General features: G+C 40.6%; 1 protein-coding gene across 1 annotated transcript; it reads left to right on the plus strand.

Moving 5' to 3' along the window:
- The first annotated feature begins 516 nt into the window (after positions 1-516).
- LOC148843823 (ribosomal RNA-processing protein) lies at positions 517-21,025 on the plus strand. Its single transcript, XM_088958551.1, has 4 exons — positions 517-852; positions 973-1,078; positions 19,895-20,018; positions 20,656-21,025. The coding sequence occupies exons 1-4, from the start codon at positions 734-736 to the stop codon at positions 20,901-20,903; spliced, it is 597 nt and encodes a 198-aa protein (XP_088814677.1). The 5' UTR covers positions 517-733; the 3' UTR covers positions 20,904-21,025.
- The last annotated feature ends 3,119 nt before the right edge of the window (positions 21,026-24,144 follow it).

The following is a 24,144-nucleotide window of genomic DNA, read 5'->3' on the forward strand; positions in this document are numbered from 1 at the left end:
TATGCAAATATGTATACATATATTTAGGTATATATGTATACAAAATATGTATCTAAATAGTAAATGTGTATAGAAATAGATATATACAAAAGTAAATATATATGTAAAATTAACATATATATACATATGTGTATAGTTGGGCCGGGCTCGGGCTAGGTTCAGACTAATTAAGGGCTAGGCCTAGGCCTAACCCAAAAAATAAAAAACCTAATTTCTTGGGCCCAACCCCAACCCAAGGACCAAAATTCCAAGCCCAGCCCGTGGAAAGTTTTGGGTTGGGCCGGTTCGGATTCGGGTTAACTGCCCAAGTTATACTGGTTTGGTGATTAAGATCATTTGGCAAGTCTTTTGATAGCTTTGGTAATTAAAAGATGCATGGAGTGTTTTACATGAAAATCTGACTAGTTCGAAGCTAATTTGGCTATCGCGCGTTTTTTCGTATCCAAAATGAGTTTTTTGCGTTTTTTTTTTCGACGCACCGACTTTTAGTTGCTACATAAACGAAAAAAAAAGACCGCGACGGGATTTGCTTGGCTTGTAAACAGCGCGCGGAAAGATGCGCCAAACGGGGCAGGTTTGGTCTGACATCTTCTCCAAACCGCTCCGAACCGGACCGTATACACCCTTGCAGTAAAAGCTATGTAGGGCTCCTTCCTCTTCAATTTCGCTGAGCAAGTTGGCTGTTGTGGAAGAATCCTCCGGAGCAGAACTCAGAGGGGGTTTTCGAGCTGAGATGGAGGAGTTGGAGCAGGTAGCAGTGGGCCAAATCCCACGCACGAACGCGCGGCATATTAAGAAGAGAGCTCTCAAGAACAAAGCTCTCTCTGTCACTTTCAATGAAAAAGATCTCAGGCATATGGCTCTTCTTCTATTTTTCCTGTTTATTGCTGAAGTTCACAGAGAAGATTTGGTAGGTCTTCTTTTTTCTTCCTTTCTGATTCCGGACTAAAATAGGGTTTTTGATTTGGGTAGGGACTTTGTCACTGGTTTTCACAAGAGAAAGAAGAAAAGGAGAAAGGAAGCACAGCATAAATTACAAGAGAAGGAAAGACTCAGGCGTATTCAGGCCCGTAAACAGGTTCATTCTCCCTATTCTCCATTTGTTGCAGTACATATATGTTTGAAGCTATGGAACATTTGGAGTTTTCAGGACGATGAGAAGGAAATACAATGAACTCTTGATTTCTTCAAAAGTGAAGACAAAAAAGGAACAATAGAGTTAGATACCTGGTAGACCTGCCGGAACCATTGTGGTATTGATTAATAGCCAAACTGGTTGAAAGAAAAGCAAAGAAGCAATCATAGCTATAGTGGTAAGAAATACCCAACTGAGAATAACTGATGAATATCATATCTGAGCACAGATTGAGTTTCTTAAGTCATGTTGGCTTTGAATCAGCAAGGGCCAAACACCGAACTCTATAAATACCTAACTTCTGCCCCAGCTTCCTCCCATTGTCGGGATCCATATTAAAGTCTATTTTCACCCTTCTTCTGCGCATCCATCTATTTGATTAGATGGTCGTTCTTCTCTTTTCATTTCTTTCCAGACACCTATTTCTTGCCTTCAACTTAACTTAAATTTCAAGGGCAAGTAGTATTATCAGTGTGCTTGTTGAAGTGTGTGTGATAAAGGGTAATCCATCCTCCATTTGAAATATAATCCTTTTTTCAAGTTGCTAATGTTTTTCTCAGAATTTTCTACCACTATATCCTGAAGGTGAAAACCATCCACTTTGGGTTCCCATCAAGAGGAAGCCTAGGTATATCAAAAAGGGCAGTTTTTTCCATAAACAACAAAGATACTACTTGAGTTTTCTCATGTTCTCCTTGTCACGTTAGTGCCTTCATCCACTTTTATTCAGATATACTTTGAGTCTTGAGAATCAAACGATGTCAAGTCATTAAACAATAATCTCAAAGATTCAAATATCTTTTCTCCTTAAGCTTCTTAATCGAAATGCCTCCTTAAAAATTGAATATAGGAAAATTGAAACCTTCATCCTTGCGCTGAAAGTTGAAACTCTTAAGAAGCCACAACCTCGGCTTTTTGGATAAAATATCTGTGTTTTTTTCCTTGTCTTTGTTGTAATTAAACTAATCAAATTTCATGATATTTATTGAGCATAGAAAATGCATATAATTTACCTGAGAAGTGATGTAGGGTAGAATGATGAATGTCCTACTAGGGTGAACGTGGTGGTAAATAAGGGGGATCTATTATATGAATTGTGCAAGAAAAATATTTGGGTTCAAAATTGACAAAAACGAGAAAAAATATTGCACCTATGGAAGAAAAGATACAAAGGAGAAGATGAAAATTTTATAGACAAGTAGCTTCGAATAAAGTTTTCATTCCATTAAGTCTCATTCAAATTCCAATTGCAATGACTATCTATATAGACATATAATGGCTCAAATCTCCCGTTACAGACTGCAAACTCAACCACGATACTGACACAAACAACTTTTTACTGTTCTGAAACTAAGACAAACTCATATGGAGACACTCAAACAAGGACTCTTAACTCTGAAAATAGCTCTTATAATCTGTAATTCATCTTATTATAACTAAAGAAACCAAAAACAACTCAAGGCAGGTCCTAAGAAATAGGAAGATTTAAATCATATTACAAATTGAGTAATTGACACTATTAGTAAAATGATCATAACTATCTCAAAATAGGATGATAATTATCTCAAAAGCTATCTAATAACCGGATAACACTAATATGATGCAAAACAAATAAGTCTTGATCCCTGTAGAATAGATTGGAAAGTGATGTGGTTACATTTTCAACTTTGCAAAAATTGGAAAAACTCTCTAGTAGGACTCGTTCAAACTGATTTGATCTTGAAGATAACTAATTGTATTTCTAAGACGGTGACAAACTAAAAAAGACCTGAAAAAACTAACAATAATAACAAAATCCAAATCACCTAGAAATTACGATTGCCATTGGTTCAAAACATGAGGAAACTTGGTTTCTTCTTCAATAGCTTCTTTCTTTGCTTTCATGCTTGCATCAACATGCCAAATGATTGGCAGAAGCTTTAATGCTTTACCATACTTTTCTTTCCTACCATCCTACCCAATAGAGACTTCTATCAAATACTGAAATTCATTCAACTCAAACCAATCTATTTGGGGATAAAAGGTGCCTTGCAGAACCTTCTTATTTAGACTTGGAATTACCAACATGAATCTTAATTGTCAACTTGGTGTTCCACCATATCTTGAAGCCATGTCTTCTATTAGCTAAAATGAGAAATTCTTAGAGCTCTATCTACACCACTAAAAGAAAACTAATAAATGGTTTTTTTGATTGGTGAAAATGAGTAAATAATTATCAACATCTTCATACTAATTAAACTATTGGATGTGTTACCTTTAAAAGTTTTTATGTTGAAGACCTTTCTGTGTTTATGTGTTGGGCCTGGCCAACAATATCACCATTTATAGAGGACTCGTGTGTGTGTGTGTGTGTACAATATACAGAGGGAGGGAGGGTGATCTGGATCCACTATATTCCTTGTAGTAGAACTGTTGTAAGAAGGTATTGTTTTTTTTTTTTTTTCTTTTTCTTTTTCTTTTTGATCAATAACACTTTCATTAATTCATCAGTAGAAAATTTACAAGTGGAAGACAAACACACTTATCTTCCAAGAGTCACAAAGAACTTCAAGAAATGAAAAAAGAAAATACAAAGATACAAAGAAACTAACGTTATAGCTTAGCCCAAAACAAAGAATCCCTTTCTGCCCCTTGTTTTGCTAAATCGTCAGCTAGGGAATTAGCTGATCTTTTAATCTGACATGTCTTAACTTCCATCTCCCGCACCAGTGTTCTCCTTTCAATGTAGTTATTATATTTATTACTTTGGGGTTTTCCCTGTTAGTGGAAACAGGTGGTACCCAAATAATTACCAAAAACAAGTGAATGAAGAACAATTTTCATTTTATAGTGCCTATTGTGAGGTGACTAGTAATGGACTGATAGGCTATGGGCTCTTACGTTAACCTGAAACTGGCAAATTTGAGTTCCTGTACTTTGGTTTACCATGGTGGGATTGGGTTCTTCAACAATTGCCATTCAATAGACTTGGCTTTTGACCTTAAAACCTTGAAGAAACCTAATTTTTAAGTGCTCATTATAAGTCTGTTAACTGATCTTGTCTAGTCAATTAACCATGGTAGCATGGCTCATCGCATCGCCACCACTGTAGTTCATTCTCTAGGCGACGTTCACCTGTAATATCTGGAATCTAGATATCCATGCATACTTTAGCATATCAATGTTCAATACAATACAACCTGATACAATCACATACTTCATGGTGGTATTACTAGGAAATTTTTTTTTGATGAATAATAATAAATTTATTGATTCAATAGCAAATTTAGAGTGAGTTCATACATCATCCCAACGAGAGGCGCAAGCTGCAGGCCCTCCTTGAATCTTACAAGTAAACTAGGAAAGAAAAACAAGAATCACAACTGAGCCCAAAATAATTCTTCCCTATTTACCCCTTGCTTAGCTAACATATCTGACAAAGTATTTACTGATCTCCCCACCCACTGTACAATGACCAACATATTCCTTGTCAACCAACTAAATTTCTTCATTTCATTCTTGTATCGTCACATAGCCTCTTCAGAAATTTTCAACCAACCCACCACCACTTTGGAATCCCCCTCAATTATTAGGTGTTGTACCCCTAGCTGGTTTGCAAATTGCACCCCTTGTACAACATCTAAAAGTTCTGCCTTGATGGAGTTCCCAAATCCCAAGGGATCTGAGTAAAGCAACAAAATCTCTCCCTTCGCATTTCTCAAAGCACCCCCCATTCCGGATAAACCTGGATTACCCATGCTACTTCCATCAAAGTTCAACTTTAGTGAGCCTTTGGATGGAGGAGACCAACTTGTAATTGATTTGTCCTTTAGAGATGAACACTTTGCTACTGCTGACCCATTTCTCCAAAAATCATTAAAGGATAATTGATGAAAGATTTCCAAGGTCTTCAGCCAATGTATTGCCCTATTTAACACACAGTCTTTCAAATCCTCGTTGCTCCTTTCCTTTTCTTGAAAGATTCTAAGATTTCTTTCTTCCCAAAGAGTCCAAATCAAGGCAGCACGAGCACATCTCTACATAATTCTCCCTATTTTTGTAGGCTAATAAAAGGTAATGGTTGAAGAGCATGTGAACTTTTGCTGATAGACTCCAACTACCTCCAAACAACAAAAGTGGCCAAGCCCAAAGGTCTGCAGAAAAGGGACAAGATGTTAATAGATGGTAACAATCCCTCACCGTGAGCTCTACAGAGGATACACAAATTAGGAGAAATACAGAGGAAAGGTCTTCTATTTTGTAGGTTAACTAAAGTGTTTACTTTCCCATGGAATACTTTCCAACAAAATGCCATAATTTTTGGGGGAACTGGCCTACACCAAATTTCTTTTGACGGAAAGGGTTGGTGAGTAGAAAGTTGAGAGATGGACTTGAAGAAAGAAGCACAAGTGAATGTTCCATTGGGTCTAGGAGTCCAAACCCTCTTATTTGGCTTGGAGGGATCCAAACAAACTTGATTAAGACAACCAAGCAAAGCAGAAAGAGAATCAATTTCATAATCTCTGAGTCCTCTACGAAACTCAAAATCCCAAGTAGGATCTAAGGGTGTTCCCAAAGGTGAGACAAATTTTGAGACCACATCTTTTTTGTACAAAGAAATAGAAAATAGCGAAGGGAACAAATCCTTTAACAGTGTGTCTCCTACCCAAATATCCTCCCAAAAATGGACAGAGTTGCCAGAACAAACTTCATACCTGATAAAATTGAGGAATTGAGGAAGGGTGTTGTGAATAGCCTTCCAAGGTGCTGCTAGGTTAGCTTGCCTCGATACACTAGCATCCCATCCATTCTCTGACCTCCCATGAATGCTTCCCACCACCTCATGCCACAATCTCTCTCTTTTCAAAGGCCATCGCCACAACCATTTCCCTAACAGAGTTTGATTTTTTCTAGTTACCCTCCCAAGTCCCAAGCCCCCATCTTCTTTACTTCTGCACACAATTTCCCAATTAACCAAGTGATCATTTTTTTCTTGTCCCGGCTCCCATAAGAAATCTCTCATCAACTTCTCCAGTTTTCTAGTTTCCCTAACTGGTATCCTAAAAACAGACAAATAATAGGTAGGTAAGTTAGCCAAGGTAGTTCTTATTAGGGCAATTCTCCCTCCTAAAGAGATATAATTCCTCTTCCATGAGGATAATCTCTTCTCAAACTTTTCTATCACTGGGGTCCAAAATCTACTATCCCTGGGATTTGCCCCTAAAGGAAGCCCTAAATATGACATAGGCCAAGCAGAGGTGGAACACTCAAGACACTTCACAATAACCTCGACCTCCTCTACCTCCAAATTTATACCCGCTATGCAACTCTTTCCAGATTTATTCTCAAATTAGAGATACTTTCAAAACCTTTTATTAGCTCCTTTAGGTTTGCTACCTTTTCGCTAAGACCTCATTCACAAAAGATCATTAGGTCATCTGCAAACTGAAGGTGGGTGACGGGGACTTGGTGTCTTCCTATTCTCCAACCCCTAATGATATCTTCGCTGTCAGCCTTAGTAATGATCCTACTAATCACATCAGCTACTAAGGTAAAAAGGAAGGGTGAGAGTGGATCCCCTTGCCTGACACCCCTGCAAGCTGGAAAAAAGTCCCTCACCATACCATTTACCAGAATAGAGTAGTGACAAGTACTGATACACCCAAAGATCCAATTACACCACTTGTCCCCAAACCTACAGTTTTGCAAACCTCTAATAGAAACTTCCAGTCCACCAAATCATAGGCTTTTTCAAGATCCAATTTACAAATGAATCCTCTCTTACTAGACCTTTTCATTTCCTCCACACACTTATTCGCAATTAAGATCTGATCTGTTATTTGTCGCCCTTGAATGAAAGCTCCCTGTGTTTCACTAATGATAGAAGGGAGGACTGTTTTGATCCTCAATGAGAGCACTTTAGCCAGAATTTTATAGATGCTTGTCACCAGAATAATAGTCCTAAAATCCTTTGGGTGGTTGGCATCATTCTTCTTAGGTATCAGGGCCAAAAAGGTGACATTAATTCCAGGGCTTATAGTGTGATTGTCTGCAAATTCCTTAAAGACTTCAACTAAATCCTCTTTCACCACTTCCCAACAGTCTTGATAAAAAGCCCATTGTAAAGCCATTTGGACCCGGAGCCTTGGATCTATCCATTAGAAAGACAACTTTCTTAATCTTTTCTTCCTCGAAATCCCTTTCCAGCCACTTTGCCACTCCGTCATCAATTCTTGGCCAATCCACCCTTTCCATGACTGCTCTCTCACTCAAAAGTCTTCTATAAATCGATTTGAAGTGGTCCACAAATTTTCTGGCTATGTCATCCTGGTTGGTAATTAACTCCTCTCCTATCTCTAGCTTGGTCACAAGATTCTTTCTTCGTCTCCCATTTGCCAAATCATGGAAGAATCTAGTGTTCCCATCGCCTTCCTTAATCCACTTGTGTCTAGATTTTTGTCTCCAATTGATTTATTCCCTCAATAACACCTCTTCCAAATCCTTTTTCAATTGTCTCCTTAACACTCTGTCTTCCTCGATCAACCCATTTTGAGATTCCTTTACATCCAAGTTCTCTATGTGAGAAATTAGACTCAATTTTTGCTCCTCAATTCTACCAAATTGATCTCTATTCCACTCTTTTATTTTGGCTCTCAGCCTTTTTAATTTCTTATGGAACTTGATCCCTTTCCATCTTACCCCCTCTCCTCCTCACCCCACCATTCATTCACTTATTTCACAAAATCTGGATGGGTAAGCCACATATTTTCGAATCTAAAAGGTTTGGGTCCTATAGAAAATGACTCAGTACCTATTTGGATAGGACAGTGATCGGAGGTGACCTTGGGTAACGCTCTAGCAACCAAGTTTTCCAAACTATTCTCCCAGGCAAGGTTAAATAAGAATCTGTCCAGCTTCGAACACAAAGGGGCTTCCTGAAGGTTGGACCAAGTGTTACTGGCTTGCAGCAGAGGTATTTCCTTCAGTTCACATTCTTCAATAAAACCATTAAATTTCCTCATGCTTGTTGAAATTACCTGTTGGGGATTACTGGTTTCATCAGAGAATCTAATGACGTTAAAATCCCCGCCCAGGCACTAAGGACCATCCCATAGCCCCTTGATTGCATATAGTTCCTCCCACATCTCGTTCCTCTCTCTATAGGAATTAGGGCCATAAACATTGGTTAAGACCCATACACACCCATTCTCTACATTCTTACACTTAATGGAAACTAAGAATCTACCTATCAATTCTTCCACTACTTCCACCACATCCTCCCTCCACAGTGTTACTATCCCCCCCGAGGCTCCCCAAGAAGGAGACAAGCTCCAACCTAAACCTCTAGATCTCCAAAAACTCCTCACTCATCTCCCATATAATTCTATCATTTTGGATTCTTGTAACAATACAATATTGGGTTTTTCCCTTCAGAGTAGGTCTTTGATCATCCTTCTCTTTCTTGCACTCCCTAACCCTCTTACATTCCAACTAATAATTTTCATCGAGAAAAAATAGCAAAAAACCCATGAAAAGGCTATGGTCTCCTCATTTTAGGCCCTTCTTCCTATCCCCTTTACCACTGAATTCTAAATCCCCCTCAATGTCTGAAATTAGCCTTTCAACTTCAGATCTTTTTTTCTTATTTGTTCATTTTTCCCCCGCTTCCTAATACAACAATCATCCTTTTTCTTTTCTCCATCCTTTCCAGCCAATGTTTGAGGGAGAATTTTACCCTACTCACACTTATTTGGCTACAACATCTTTCTAAGAGTCCTTCCTTTTTTTTTTCCTCTATCATTGTACAAATCAACTCCCAAATTCTATCAGCCTCCCCCTTACTACTTCCTTCCAACATCCTCTCTCCTTCCACTATTACCCTCTCTCTTGCATCAGAACCTCCTAGATGGGAAGCTAGGATATCTGTTATAGGCATAGCAAACAAGTCAGTACCTATAAAAGAATTGACACCCATACCTGGTAGGATGGGGGTAGGACTAGAATCACTGGAACTGAAGTGCTGACATGTGGCAAATGGTTTTAAGGCCTTTCCCCTTTTTGGACAAGGTTGTGAAGTAGACATAGTGAAAGAATCACTTCCTGACGACCTACCCACTTGGAAAACCTTTCTCTGTGTTTCCGACACTGGAATACCCACATCCATCCTCACGGCCGATTCTTGTCCCTCTCCACCAACATCGTGTAATTCATTAGACTCAGGGTCAGCTCCCTTGACGAAGGGAGGAGGAGTTTTCACAACTTTAGAACCATTTTCTTCACCATTTCTAGTCTTCCCGCCACCTACCTCTTCAGTCTCTTCCTCTAAAAACAACTCTGTATGCAAACTTTCTATTTCAAGTAACTCATTGTTGCTTTTCGGAGACAGACTTCCCAAACTTAACGTTTTGCCTCTATCAGAATCGTCACTGCTGTTTTGTTCACACAACCAATCTTCAGACCCTGTTCTGTTCAAATCACTAGGCTTCAAGTATCTCGGGTTGCGCCTATCTGGTGAAAGATGGTTCGCCAGGTTGGATGGAACCACTGTAGAGAGCCTCGAGACTGAGAGTCTTGAGATTTGCGCCTGATCTGTTCGAACGAAAGGAGGGAAATAGTAGATGGCCACTGTAGAGAGCCTCGTCTATCAGCTCATCCCTCCTTCCAATCACGTGCTTACTTAAAGTGTCCCTCGACCCATCTGTCTTGTAATGGGGCCTTGGGCTCAAGACTATAGGAACCCAACTTTAAGGAAATTGACAGGGGGGGTGTCCATAAGGAAATAGTAGATGGCCATTAGAGGTCTTACAAGAACTTAGGTGGAGATAAACTACAAAACTGTGGCTGATAAAAAAAAAACCTACAAAACTATGTAAAAGAAAATGGGTGTGAATCTAGACCAAGGAATTCTTCCCAACAGGCTTTCCATGGTGCGATTGTTTCATAAAATTCTGAACTAGAAAAGAAAGCTGTGCCCTCCGATTGCGTTGTTGAGTCTTTCCACTCGTCCTCTCTAGGTTTGCTTGTGAATTTGGTTTTGGATACTAATCTATGCTTTGTGTCTGATGCTTGTCCTCTAGGGTCTTGTGCAGCATTTAGGCCACTTGCCCTTGATGCAAGAGTAAAGGAAATTAAGAGTGGGAAGTTACCAGAGGAAGTAGAAAGAGGAAGAATAATTTGGGTGTTAATAGAAGAGTTGTTTGAAGATTTAAAAAGGAAAGAACTGGAGAAAGATAAAATCTTGGAAGGTGAAACAAGTGAAGTTGCTGCAGTGAGGAAGGTGTTGGAGCAAGGGGACTGAAGGTTTTAAGGGGAGAGAGGAGGGAGGTAAGAGGGGGGATGAGGAGGAAGAAGATTCGGTGGCTGAATTTGTGGGAAAATTAGGTTGTAAAATAAGGGACCTGAATGAGCTGAAAGTATTTTTGAGGAAGAAAAAGGAAGAAGGGGAAAACTAGTAAAATGAGGTTAAGTGAGGCTGAGAGGTTAATGTTAGATGTGGACGTTGACAAGGAGTTTAGTGGAATAAAGGGGAGGAGAAGAGGCAGTACGTAGGAAGTAAAAGGAAGGGGCACTTATTTTAGGTGGAAATGAAGATTTTAAGTTGGAATGTGAGAGGATTGGAGAATCCCAGAAAGAGAACTATAATAAAGGATGTGCTGAGAAAGGAAAATCGTTATGCTTCAGGAATCTAAGCTAGCTGGCTTTGATAACAGATAGTTAAGAAGCTTGTGGAGGGCTAGGAGAATTAGTTGGGCAATAAGTCCATCATGGGGATCATTGGGAGGCATAGTGACTATGTTGAAAGATGAGGTTCTAGAAGGGACTAAGGAACTTGTTGGCAATTTCACAGTGTCCATTAAGTTCAGACAAGTGACTAATGGTTTTGAGTGGGTGTTAACAAATATGTATGGTCCTAAACAGAGAGAGGAACGAGATGTGGGGAAGCATTGGGAGGTATTAGATGCTTGTGGAAGGGACCATGGTGTATGGGTGGGGATTTCAATGTAATTATGTTCACTACAGATTGGGAGGATGATAAGCCACGAAGGTCGCTGAGAACACCCATGAAGAATCCCAAATACGTCGATTAACGTCCCATGCATGCATGGCCCATGCAAGGCGTGACGTGGCATCAGGGCTGCTTCATTTTCTTATCAGTTTTTTCTGTTCTATTTCCTTGTTATCAGTGCATAGGAATAGGTCAATAAAACCAAGGGTTGGCTTCTTAGGAAGTGGTCATTGTGGTTAAACAGTTATTACTTAAGACTAGGCCTGGTTGTTAGTGGTTAAGCTTAAGACTAGGTCTGGTTGTTAGTGGTTAAGTGGTTATGTTCCTATGGCTTAGGGATAGGCTAGCTAATAGAGAACCTAATCCCTTAATCAGTGGCTAAGTTAGTGGAAGGAAGTTGAGAATTTTCTTGTATTTAAACACCCCCAACCAGCATGGGAGGGCAGTTGAAAGTTCAATAAAATCTGGTGGTTTGTTCTCACCCTAAGCAGAATATTTTTCCTTAGTTCTAGCTTTGACTGGGACCTAACATTTGGTATCAGAGCTAGGCACCATGGCTACTAACAAGGAGCGAATTGAGAGCTTAGAAGCTAGACTTGGGGGACTCCAAGATAGCTTCAGTCGTATGGAGATGGGCGTATCTGATAAGTTTCATCTGTTGGAAGATGCCATCGACAAATTATCGGAAGCCCTACTCTCCAACCGAACTGCATTAACTAACAACAGCTTCGAGCTTAAGGCAAACTCTCCCACGGGACGTTCTCGCAACATGAGAGAAGAATCTCGAGACAACTCCGAAGTCGGATGGCAGCTGTTCTCTTCCAAATTAGCCAAGTTGGAGTTTCCTCGATTTGCTGGAGATGACCCCACCGAATGGTTCACAAGAGGACCAATTTTTTGAATATCAAGGCACCCTTAAATCCCACAAGGTGTACTTGGCCTCCTTCCGTTTGGAAGGCGAGGCTAACCAATGGTGGCAATGGTTATGCAGATCCTGTAAGGAAGAAGGCAAGGAGGTGACATGGGAGATGTTTCAAGAAGAACTTTGGGCACGGTTTGGTCCTACCGACTGTGAGGACTTTGACGAAGCACTGTAAAAAATTCAACAGGTAGGCTCTTTACGTGACTATCAAAAAGTGTTCGAGCGGCTAGGTAACCGGGTACACGGTTGGATACAAAAAGCCTTAGTCGGGACGTTCATGGGAGGTCTCAAGCCCGACATAGCTGACGACATCCGAATGTTCAAACCAAGATCGCTGAAAGAAGCTAACAGCCTTGCATGGATGAGAGACGAGTAGCTGATGCGCCAATGGAAAGCCACTCGGCTTTTCAACCGACCCATCGCTGACTTCCCTTCCCCAACGAAGTTCAAGACGACTCTACCTATGAAGAGGCTCACGTGGGACAAGATGCAGAAACGAAGGGCGCAAGAGCTATGCTTCAATTGCAATGAGAAGTTTACACCGACTCACCGGTGTAAGGGACCACAACTCCTACCGTTAGAAGGCATCGGCGATCATTCAGACGAGGAGGAAACTGACGAGCTAATGGAACCACAACCCGAGATCTCACTCGTGCACTCTTGGGATGGACAACCTATAAAACAATGCGGGTAATGGCAAAAATTGGTCCCTATGAGGTGGTTGTATTAATTGATAGCGGCTCTACTCATAACTTCATTAGTGAAAGAGTGGCCAATATGCTGCGACTGCCCGTAGTACCAACCGAACCATTCAATGTCAAGGTGGCAAGTGGGAGGTCGTTAAAATGCCTAGGTAGATTCGAAAATGTCCAAGTTCTCCTTCAAGGTATCCCTTTTATCCTCACTTTATACTCTTTACCACTAATGGGACTGGATTTGGTCTTAGGTGTCCATTGGTTGGAACAACTGGGAATGGTAGTGTGCAACTGGAAGCAACTAACGATGGAGTTCCAGTGGAGCAACCAAACTCAGAAACTACAAGGGATCGATGCGCAATCAATTCAACCCGCATCAGTCAAAGCTATCTCCAAAGACATGCTGAAAGGGAGTTCAATGTTTGCTATTTGCCTTCAAGTCACCGCCGAGCCAACATCACAGGATGTCAACCCGGAGATGCAACAACTACTGGAGAAATTCGAAGATGTGTTCCAAGAACCGATGCACCTCTCGCCCACACAGGAATTTGACCATCATATCAATCTAAAGGAAGGAACCGAGCCCGTCAATGTGAGACCATACAGGTACGCCCATTTCCAAAAGGCCGAAATTGAAAAGCAAGTTCATGATATGTTAAAGTTGGGGCTTATAAGATCTAGCATTAGTCCTTTCTCATCTCCTGTTTTGTTGGTTAAAAAGGATGGTTCATGGCGTTTTTGAATTGATTATAGAGCGCTTAATGCCATAACCATCAAAGACAGATTTCCAATTCCCACAGTAGATGACATGCTTGATGAGCTCCATGGAGCTACTTATTTCACTAAACTAGACTTACGGGCAAGATACCACTAGGTTCGAGTGCATTCCCTAGATATTCATAAAACTGCTTTTCGCACTCATAATGGCCACTATGAATACTAAGTTATGCCCTTTGGTCTTTGTAATGCTCCATCCACATTTCAAGCAATCATGAATTCAATATTTCGCCCATACCTCTGTAAATTTATGCTTGTCTTCTTTGATGACATTTTGATCTATAGCCCCAACTGGAACATGCACCTTGAACATGTTCAAAAAACTTTGGAAATACTAAGGCAGCATCAATTTTTTGTCAAAATCAACAAATGTGCGTTCGGGGTACAAGAACTGGAATACTTAGGCCATATTGTAACTTCTCAAGGGGTTAAGGTGGATCAAGGCAAAATCCAAACTATGTTGAATTAGCCTAAGCCTACTAATATCTCTGAATTGCGTGGGTTCCTAGGGCTTACAGGTTATTATCGAAAATTTGTCCGCAACTATGGCATCATAGCACGTCCTCTCATCAATCTTCTAAAAAAGGGGCAGTTCGAGTGGCCAGATGAAACAGAAAATGCTTTTCAGGAACTCAAGAAAGCTATGACTACTACCCCAACACTCGCAATGCTGAACTTCAATGAGCCATTTATCATTGAGTCAAATGCTTCGGGAGATGACATAGGGGCAGTTCTGTCACAATAGGGAAGGCCTTTTGCATTTATGAGTCGCGCTTTGGGCGCCACCAAATGCTCATGGTCGGTTTATGCAAAAGAAATGCTAACAATCATTTACGCCATTTAGACATGGAGACCATATTTGCTGGGCCGGAAATTCTACATCCAAACAGATCAATGCAGTCTCAAATACTTGTTGGAGCAACGAGTAGCCACACCTGAGCAACAAAAATGGGTAACTAAACTGCTTGGTTATGATTATGAGATCCAATACAAGCCAGGACGAGAGAACAATGTAGCTGATGCACTATCACGAGTGGTTGGCAGTCCTAGTTTGGATGCCTTGTTTGTGTCTCAAACTTCATTGTGGGATACAATCAAAGCCGAAGCTAGTGATAACTCTTACATGAAAAGAATTAGCCAACAAGCAACTGAAAACCCGGGCGTTCCTTACAGCTGGCGCAATGGGTTAGTTTGTTACAAAAACCGAGTAGTGGTGCCTCCTCATTCCCACATCATTCAACAACTCTTGCGACAATACCACGATTCTCCAATGGGTGGACATACAAGAGACTAGCGCAACAATTTTATTGGCCATCAATGCACCAAGCGGTGAAAAATTATGTTGCTTCTTGTGAAGTATGCCAACGTGCTAAAAGTGAGACCTTGTCACCTGCTGGACTCCTACAACTACTTCCAATCCCTTGCCAAGAATGGGATGATGTCACTATGGACTTCATCGATGGCCTTCCACCTTCCAATGGTAAGAATTCAATTCTTGTTGTGGTTGACAGGTTGAGCAAATCAACACACTTTCTGGCTTTCGCCCACCCATATACGGCAAAAGTGGTGGCCGAAAAATTCACTGAAGGAGTTGTGAAATTGCATGGTATGCCGCGATCCATCATAAGCGATCGGGACCCGGTATTCATCAATCGTTTTTGTCAAGAGTTCTTCAAATTATCAGGCACACAATTGAAGATGAGCTCCGCATACCATCCACAAATGGATGGACAAACGAAGGTGGTCAATCGTTGTCTTGAACAATACCTCCGGTGCTTTGTGTACCAACAGCCCCGTAAATGGCACTCCTTCCTCCCATGGGCTGCATTCTGGTACAATACTACCTATCATGCATCTATCGGAATGACCCCCTTCCAAGCTCTATATGGAAGGCCTCCACCGTCGATCCCACACTACGACTATCGGAATGACCCCCTTCCAAGCTCTATATGGAAGGCCTCCACCGTCGATCCCACACTACGATGAAGGTTCTTGTTCGGTAAATGAAGTGGACCGTAGCTTAGCCTCTCGGGATGCCTTGTTAAGACAGCTCAAGGAGAATTTGCATGCAACAAACAATCGGATGAAGCAACTCGCAGATTCCAAATGACGGGACGTTGAATATCAAGTGGGCGATTTGGTGTTTCTGAAACTTCATTCTTATCGTCAACACTCTGTGTTTAAACGTGCCTATCAAAAGCTTGCGTGTAAGTTCTATTGGACCCTATCAAATTGAAGAAAAATTTTGGAAGATGGCCTACAAACTCAAGCTTCCTAAAGGTCCACGCATTCACCCGGTATTCCATGTGTCCCTTCTCAAGAAAAAATGGGGACATAATTGCTGCTAGTAATGAAATACCCCCACTGACCGAAGATGGTGACTTGATTATTGAACCAAAGGAAATACTAGATACCCGTTGGATAAAAAAGGGGTCTAAAATTATAGAGGAAAGCTTGATCAAATGGAGACAACTTCCACTAGAGGACGCCACATGGGAGAACACGCAAGAAATAGAGGACAGATTCATGAACCTTGAGGACAAGGTTCTAGCAAAAGGGGGAGGTATTGATAAGCCACGAAGGTCGCTGAGAACACCCATGAAGAATCCCAAATACGTCGATTAACGTCCCATGCACGCATGGCCCAGTCAAGGAGTGACGTGGCATCAATCAAGGCATGACGTGGCATCAAGGCTGTTTCATTTTCTTATCAGTTATTTCTGTTCTATTTCCTTGTTATCAGTGCATAGGAATAGGTCAATAAAGCCAAGGGTTGGCTCTTTAGAAAGTGGTCATTGTGGTTAAACAATTATTACTTAAGACTAGGCTTGGTTGTTAGTGGTTAAGCTTAAGACTAGGACTGGTTGTTAGTGGTTAAGCTTAAGGCTAGGTCTGGTTGTTAGTGGTTAAGTGGTTATGTTCTTATGGCTTAGGGATAGGCTGGCTAATAGAGAACCTAATCTCTTAATCAGTGGCTAAGTTAGTGGAAGGAAGTTGAGAATTTTCTTGTATTTAAACACCCCCAACCAGCATGGGAGGGCAGTTGAAAGTTCAATAAAATCTGGTGGTTTGTTCTCACCCTAAGCAGAATATTTTTCCTTAGTTCTAGCTTTGACTAGGACCTAACAGAAGAATATTGGGGAGATCTAGTCTCTAGAGCCTTACCTAGGGTAAGCTCTGATCACTGGCCAATTTTCATTGGGAAGGAGGATTTAGGTGGTAGAGGTTCAACCCCTTTTAGATTTGAGAACATGTGTTGGAATGAAAGTAACTTTAGGGTAAATTGGGAAGGATTGAAGCTCCATTGGAAGTTGAAAGAATTGAAAGCAAAAATTAAGGATTGGAACATTCAGCATTTTGTGTGATTAGAAGAAAGGAAACGAGAGGTGATTAGCCAAATTGAGTTCTTAGATGCTAAGGAAGGTAAAGGTAATTTTGAGGAAAGGGACAAAGAGGTAGGGTGGGGGTTAAGATGGAAATTGGAGGATGTTATTTTTAAAGAAGAAACCGGTTAGAGGCAAAAATCTAGGCATAAATGGGTGAGAAAAGGGGATAGAAATACAAAGTTCTTTCATGCTTTGGCAAATGGGAGAAAGAAAAGTTTCATCTCTAAGCTTGTGATTGATGATGTAATTCTTACCCAATACAATGATATTGCAAGGGCTTTTGTGAATCATTTCAAATCTATATATAGAAGGCCTCTAAATGGTAGAATAAGGTTAGAAGGGTTAGATTGGCCTAAACTACCTGAGGACCTTAGTTTATGGTTTGAAGGAAACTTTGAAGTGGAAGAAAAAAACACAATATTTTCGATGGATAGGTCCAAAGCTCTTGGTTCGGATGGTTTTATGATGGATTTTTGTCAAGATTGTTGGGACATACTCAAACATGACATTTAGAAGAATTTTTGGGCCTTAGTGGGTATTACAGACACTATTAAATATTAGGGTCTATTGGTGGGTCCATTGACCCAGCTATTGCGTAAGGATTCATTTGATTGGTCTAGTGAGGTTGAACTTGCATTTGAGTGCCTCGAGCTCACACTGTCCAGCCCTTTTTATGACGCAGCAGGTGGTCGTCTAGGTGCTGTCCTGGTTTAAGATGGCCATCCTATTGCATATTTTAGCAAGACCTTGGCCGGGTCAGCCAAATGTAAATCAGCATATGAATGGGAGTTAATGGCATTGGTGCTTGCTGTTACGAAGTGGAGAGCCTATCTGTTTGGTTGCAAATTCGTGAAATGAACTGTCTAGCAGAATTTGAAGCATTTATTAGAGCAACAAATGCATACTAACTCTACCTACATGCCACAACTTTTACAGTTATTTCATGTGTCACCAGAGGGAGTACATTCTGGTGTTCTTAAGACATACCATTGTGTTGCCTTCCATTAATTTTGAGTTGGCACAAAGAAGGCTATTCGAGATTATGTCGCTTCTTGGTCCATTTGTTATCACTAGACAAATGGACCAGAGACACACATATGGCTGCTGCAGAAAGGGTGTTATGCTACCTTAAGGGAACCCCTGTGAAGGGTATATTATTTGCTAAACATGGACACATGACGGTAGAAGCATATGCAGATGCTGATTGGGCAGGAAATGCGGATGACAGGAGATCCACATCAGAATATTGTGCTATGGTAGCTAAAAATATTGTTTCCTGGAGAAGTAAAAAGCAATTAGTGGTTGCTAGATCTTTAGCTGAGGCTGAGTATAGAGCTATGGCCCATGGTGTTTCTAAGTTATGGCTTAGATCTCTCCTAAATGAGATGGGTGTTTTATGTGACGAGCACTGATGTTGTATTGTGATAATCAAGCTGCTATTATCATTGTTCACAACCCAGTTCAGCATGATAGAACTAAGCACATTGAGATAGATAGGCACTTTATACGAGATAGAGTGGCTTCAGGAGAGATGTGCCTACCTTTCATTGCATCAGAAGTGCAGCTAGCAGATTTTCTAACTAAAGGAGTCCCAAAGGCAAAGCTTCAACATTATGTAAACAAGCTTGGAATGATTGACATATATGCTTAGCTTGAAGGGGGGAGTGTAGTGAGAATGGGCCGAATGGGCCTTAGTGTTTTTTGTTTATTTTAAGTAGTATTTAAAAGTTATGTTTCTTAGTTATGGGCCTTCTTTTATTTTCTTTAATTATTTCTTTAGTGCTGGCCGCCCCCTCAAGGGCATCTAAGTAATTGTACTAAGATTTAGAATTATTAATAAAAATGATGAAAGGGGGCTAGAGAGGTTCGAATTCTTCTTTTCTCTCTTCCCTTCTTTTCTTCTTCTACAACCTATTGCTGCAACTTCTTTCTTCTTCTTTCTCTTTCTCTCTTTTTTTATTTTCTTGCATTATCTGAATTATTGTAGGTGTAATTTTCAATTGGTTTAATAGGTTGTAAGCAAATATGATCAAGAACTGTTAAATCTGTTAGACATGTTGTACTCAACATATACAAGGAAAATGAGAATAATAAGACTCACCTTGATTTTGGCATTAATCTCTCTCTCTCTCTCTCTCTCTCATCTTTCACTCTCATTCTTAGGAGCAAGCACCTTCATTACCTTCATGGTGGAAACTCCCCTGATTGGAGCCCTGTTGCTCTCCTGTGCCCTGCTCGATGCCCCTCTCTGCCTAAGACATGACAACCTTCAGTGCCTCCTTAAGCTAGCAGATGTTACTGATGGCCTTGTGAGGTCAAACTCTATTCGAGCCACTTGATTCTCAATGGGGGAAGTTTTGGTGTTTGTCATCTCTCCTCCAGAGCTCTGATACCAGTTGTTGAGTTACTGCTCAACACAGGAGCTGGTTCAAGGTAGCTCCAACTCCTTACAAGAACAATGGAGAAGAAAATACTCAATCATCTGCCTCCATTTCCGCATTCACCATTTATGACCGCCATTCAGTTACAATCACTTATTAACCAACTACGTGATGTGGCTGTTTGGTGTACATAAACCTGATGGGAGCTTTATAAGGCTCGGCTGAGCTCATGGGCCTTGAGTGGTCCTGGGTAGTGCTGTCAGCAGTGGTGGGTGAAGAAGAATGGGTAATGGGCTTTAACAATGTCCTGATAATACTGGCATTAATGCTTCTAGAATATGTAAAATGGTATATATCAAGAAGTCATACTGTAAAAAACTCAAACATTTATAAGTTGGATCAAATTTGACAAATTATTTGGAAATGATACTTAGTTTACAGGATTAGACACAAAAACATGGTGTAAACATATTAGGTTGGATCCCTATACCTGTATGTGCCCTGGATTTTGGGAAAATTTGTTGTCATTCCATATCAGTGCTCTTACCTATGTGGTCATCTCAGGTACTCGTTCACAACTATATGCCTCTAACTTTACGTGTATTTCCCATAGAGGAAGCTGGAGAGAGATCTGGCTTTATATGGTGGAGCTCAACCAGCCACTGACGTAGGAGCTGACGAGGGTGTTGATGACATTGACCAGGAAGAGGGAATTGATCCAACCACATCAATTTCTGGTATATTTCACTACCACAAGCTGCACATCACTTGAATGAACCATTAAGTTGGAAGTAGTTGCTCAGGAAATATTTTTGTCCATTGCATAGGTTCTAAGATTGTAAGATTTCTATTCCATTAAGTTACAAGTAGCCAAGAGTGGGATTTAACCATCCATTACTCCCTTTTGAAGATTTCTATTCCATAAAATAAAACCATAGGCTTCTTGTGATAATCTCATCAATCACACTTCTTTTTCTTATCAATTATCAATTGCAATCTTTTGAACAACCTGAAATAAAGGTAACAAATATGGCGGGCAGTTGAGTAAGTCCCTGCAGCATTTGATGATGTTTCAAAGGACATTCCATTGTTTTCTGTCGCCAGTTTTCCCTGGGAACAGGAAAAGAAGAGAAAATTTTCCTTGAAACATTGCCAGAAGCTTACATATTTTACTTGTCTGGTCTTCTGGATTAGTCCATGCTTTTGGCACATATACTTTTCTTGTTAAGACATCAAATAGCAATGACTTTCCCCCTGCCTTGGGTGAACCAAACAATTATGACACATTTCTTTGGTTTTTCTTCTGTTAGACTAATAATGCAGTTTTCATCCTTTTATCTAACTAAATCTTATGCCTGTTTTTTCATTTCATAGTTGAAGGGACAAGTATGTATGACAACGGTGATATGACTATCACAGTGACAATGAGTGAGATCTCTCGAGAAGAAGATGCAGATTTAAGGCCAAAGACACAGTTAATCCCTAGATCAAGTATTGATACTGAAAAGAGGCACCAAATACCTTTGAATAAGAAGACATTCAAAAAATCCCAAAAGCACAAGCCACTTCGAAGGCCACAGAAGAAACGAGACAAAAAGAAGGGAAAGAAGAACAAGAACTAGCAGTTAGCATTAAGTTGTATTTGTTTCTGAAAGGACAGAATAGTCACTTTGATCTACTTCTGAAAAAAAGACGATTTGTTTGGTTGGTTATATAAAGTGATAATTTGTAACTTGGTTGTCAATCGATTTTTTTTTTTAATTTTTTTTCATGTACATGTTTTCTCGGTTACTCTTTTTTGGTAGTGTAGATGAAAGGAAAGATCTATACTGCCAGAAAGACAAGAGGCGGGAAGGGTTGTTCTCCTCCATATCTTGAATCACTAGGCCAGCACCAAATTGTATAGATGACACCCCGTCAAAGTTCACCTTCAGCCAGCCATCAGGAGGGGGAGTCCATCAGTCCAATGACATATGCTGAGAGACTTTAGAGTGGACTGCACCAGTGTAGTGAACAATTTCGATCTCTATGGAAAACAGTGGCATTAACCAGATGAACAGGATCAAATGCAAGAAATTGGATTTGGTCCTCACAAAATTGTGCTCATACTGTTCTCACAGCGCTTTTCAGCGGTGAATTGGGAACATCTCCCCAAGTATGGAGATATTTTCAATGCACAGTTGAAAAGGGATGTGACACATGAGAACGGTGTGAACACAATTTTGTGAATACACAATTTTGTGAATACTGAATTCACCCTCCAAATGCAACCCCTTCCATGACAAACTTACATCTAGACTGCTAGATGGTCCAAAGATGAAAGAACAATAGAGCAACCTGCAATGGTATAAACATAATCGGTGCTCAGTGGGTTATCAATTTGTGACCAAAACTTCAACCAACCTATGGGCACTAACCCTCAATTCTACTGGAGATGCAGCCCACATATGTTGGACAATCGGGCAATAGAACAAGATATGGTGGTAGAGTGTTCTTCCCCCTCACAAATGCTGAAAAGTTCACCAATTCGAGCATGTCTTTTAATAGCTCTGATTTAACTGGAAGACAATTCATCTGATTTATTTCCAATAAAAACAAGTGGGCTCTAGGAGGGCTATGTTTAGATCTCCAGAATGTATGCCAAGAAACATCTACAAACGCCAAGCTAGCTGTTGATGATTGAGTCAAGGAAGGAAGCAGTGAGATATTTACAATCCGAAGCAGTAGTAAATTGAACCTGTGGAGTCAGCTTAAAAATAAGTTTACATCTCCTTGTGAGCAATGTCTGGATGGTTCCACCGTCCGATTCGAATGGATGGCCCATTATGATAAAAAATTAAAATAAAAAATAGCTAAAAACTGTTACAAGTTGATCCGACTTTCCAGATCAATGGGTCAATAATCAATTCAACGGATGATGGTTCCCAGTTTGAATGGCCCGTATTATTACTTGGGCAATATCAGTAGGAAAATGAGAATAAATAACATTTAGTTCTCCATGACAATGATTCATGGTCGATTAGGGAGGGAACATTACCATTATACGTGACACCTCCATCTTGTAGTGCCTGTAGACTCTGAGTTCATATTAGCTCCTCATTCACGGTTGGGATATTGTTTTCAAAACTGGATCGGACCGGAAAAACTGGGAACTGGTCACCTGACCGGTTCCATTTTCCTCCAAAACCGCTTTTTCCCCCAAAACTGTTGATTTTGGTCAGCAAACCGCTGAACCGGCTGATTAATTGTTCGAACCGTTCGAATTGTTTTGACTGTTTTTCAATTTTTTATTTTATTAATTTTTTTTGTCAAAACGGGCCAACCGTTCGGGTCGAACGGTCAGAACATTCCAACCGGTAACCGGACCCTTGACTGGTTCGGTCACTGGTTCATTTTTAAAAACCATGGGAATATCTGATATGGTGTGGGGCGCCCATGTGGATTCATGGACTCCACCCATCAATCCACGGGTCATGTAGAACATCTATATCTCATCCAATACCAACCGTCCAATAATGCATTTTTGTACATATTTTCTATGGTCAAGAATAGAGGCCCAAGTCCCTAAAACTACACCTCCTTTAGTTACTAGTTGGTAACCAGAATGATTGTCCATGCTTGATATACTTACCGGTGAGCACCTCAGTCCAAATTTCATTTGAAGTGAAATCTTCACACTAACTTCATTATAAGAGCCAAATTCAGTAATTGAACATCCTTAAAACCCAAGCCTCCATCCTCTATACTTTTCATAATGAATCCCAGTTTTTTCATGTAAAAGAAGTGCTCCTTGTCTATACAACCCACCAAAAATCTCTACACGATGTATTTATTTTGCTTGAAGCGTATTGAGTAATTAAACAGGTAAGAGTATAATTATTTTTGAGAAACTCTAAATGGAGTTTTTTGCCTTTTTTTTTTTCAACTCGTCTTCGTGCGGAAAGATGAGGCTGGGCCCATAGTAGATGCAATAACCGCCATGAGAATGCCGGTCATCTAAACACCCATTCCAATTGCAATCACTGTAGCCATGAAGCTGAGTGGAGGGAGAACAACGAATGTGAAGACCAAGGTTGTAAGTGTGCTTGATGAAACGTAAGATATGCTTGACAGCAGCCCAATGGTTAACCGTGGGCTTAGACATGAACTGGGCAACCTTGTCCACTGAAAAATCCAAACCTGGACGATTCATGGTCAAGTACTATAGAGCACAAATAGTGCTCCGGTATAATGTCGGATCATCAAAGGCGGCAGAGTCAGTAAGGGAGAGTTTAGTATTGACTACCATAGGAGTGGTGCAAGGTTTGGCATCTGCTGTGTTGGTGCAATGAAGAAGATCCAAGGCATACTTGGACTGAGATAGAATCATGCCAGCGGAGGTGGGCTGTGACTCAAGCCTAAGAAAGAAGTGAAGAGGCCCAAGGTCCCATATGGACAACTCAGAGGCAAGAGCATGAATGAACTGATCAACAAGTGCAGAGTTGGACCCAATAATGATGATATCATCTACGTAGATGAGTACCAAGGTGATGTCATGAGACGTGTGATGAATAAACAATGAGGCATCAGCTTTGGATTCAATGAAATCATGAGCAACTAAGAAGTTGTGGGGTCGAGTGAACCAGAACCTGAGGAATCTGTCGTAGGCCATAAAGAGACCGATGTAGCCTGCAGACATGATCAGGGAAGGATGGTTGCTGAAAACCAGGCGGCTGACTCATGTAAACCTCTTCGATTAAGTAGCCATGAAGAAATGCATTGTTGACGTCCAATTGACGGGTAGGCCAGGACTTGGACGTGGCAATGGAGAGAACCAACTGGATGGTGAAAGGCTTAACCACCGGACTGAAGGTGTCCGAAAAA

Source organism: Nelumbo lutea, chromosome 8, assembly GCF_056320005.1.
Source record: "Nelumbo lutea isolate HS-2025 chromosome 8, American lotus-T2T, whole genome shotgun sequence".
Classification (NCBI taxonomy): domain Eukaryota; kingdom Viridiplantae; phylum Streptophyta; class Magnoliopsida; order Proteales; family Nelumbonaceae; genus Nelumbo; species Nelumbo lutea.

Coding starts and splice junctions, on each gene's coding strand:
- LOC148843823 (XM_088958551.1), top strand. CDS start 734: ATGGAGGAGTTGGAGCAGGTAGCAGTGGGCCAAATCCCACGCACGAAC. Junction 853..972: donor TTCAATGAAAAAGATCTCAG/GCATATGGCTCT, acceptor TGATTTGGGTAG/GGACTTTGTCACTGGTTTTC. Junction 20,019..20,655: donor TCCAACCACATCAATTTCTG/GTATATTTCACT, acceptor TTCATTTCATAG/TTGAAGGGACAAGTATGTAT.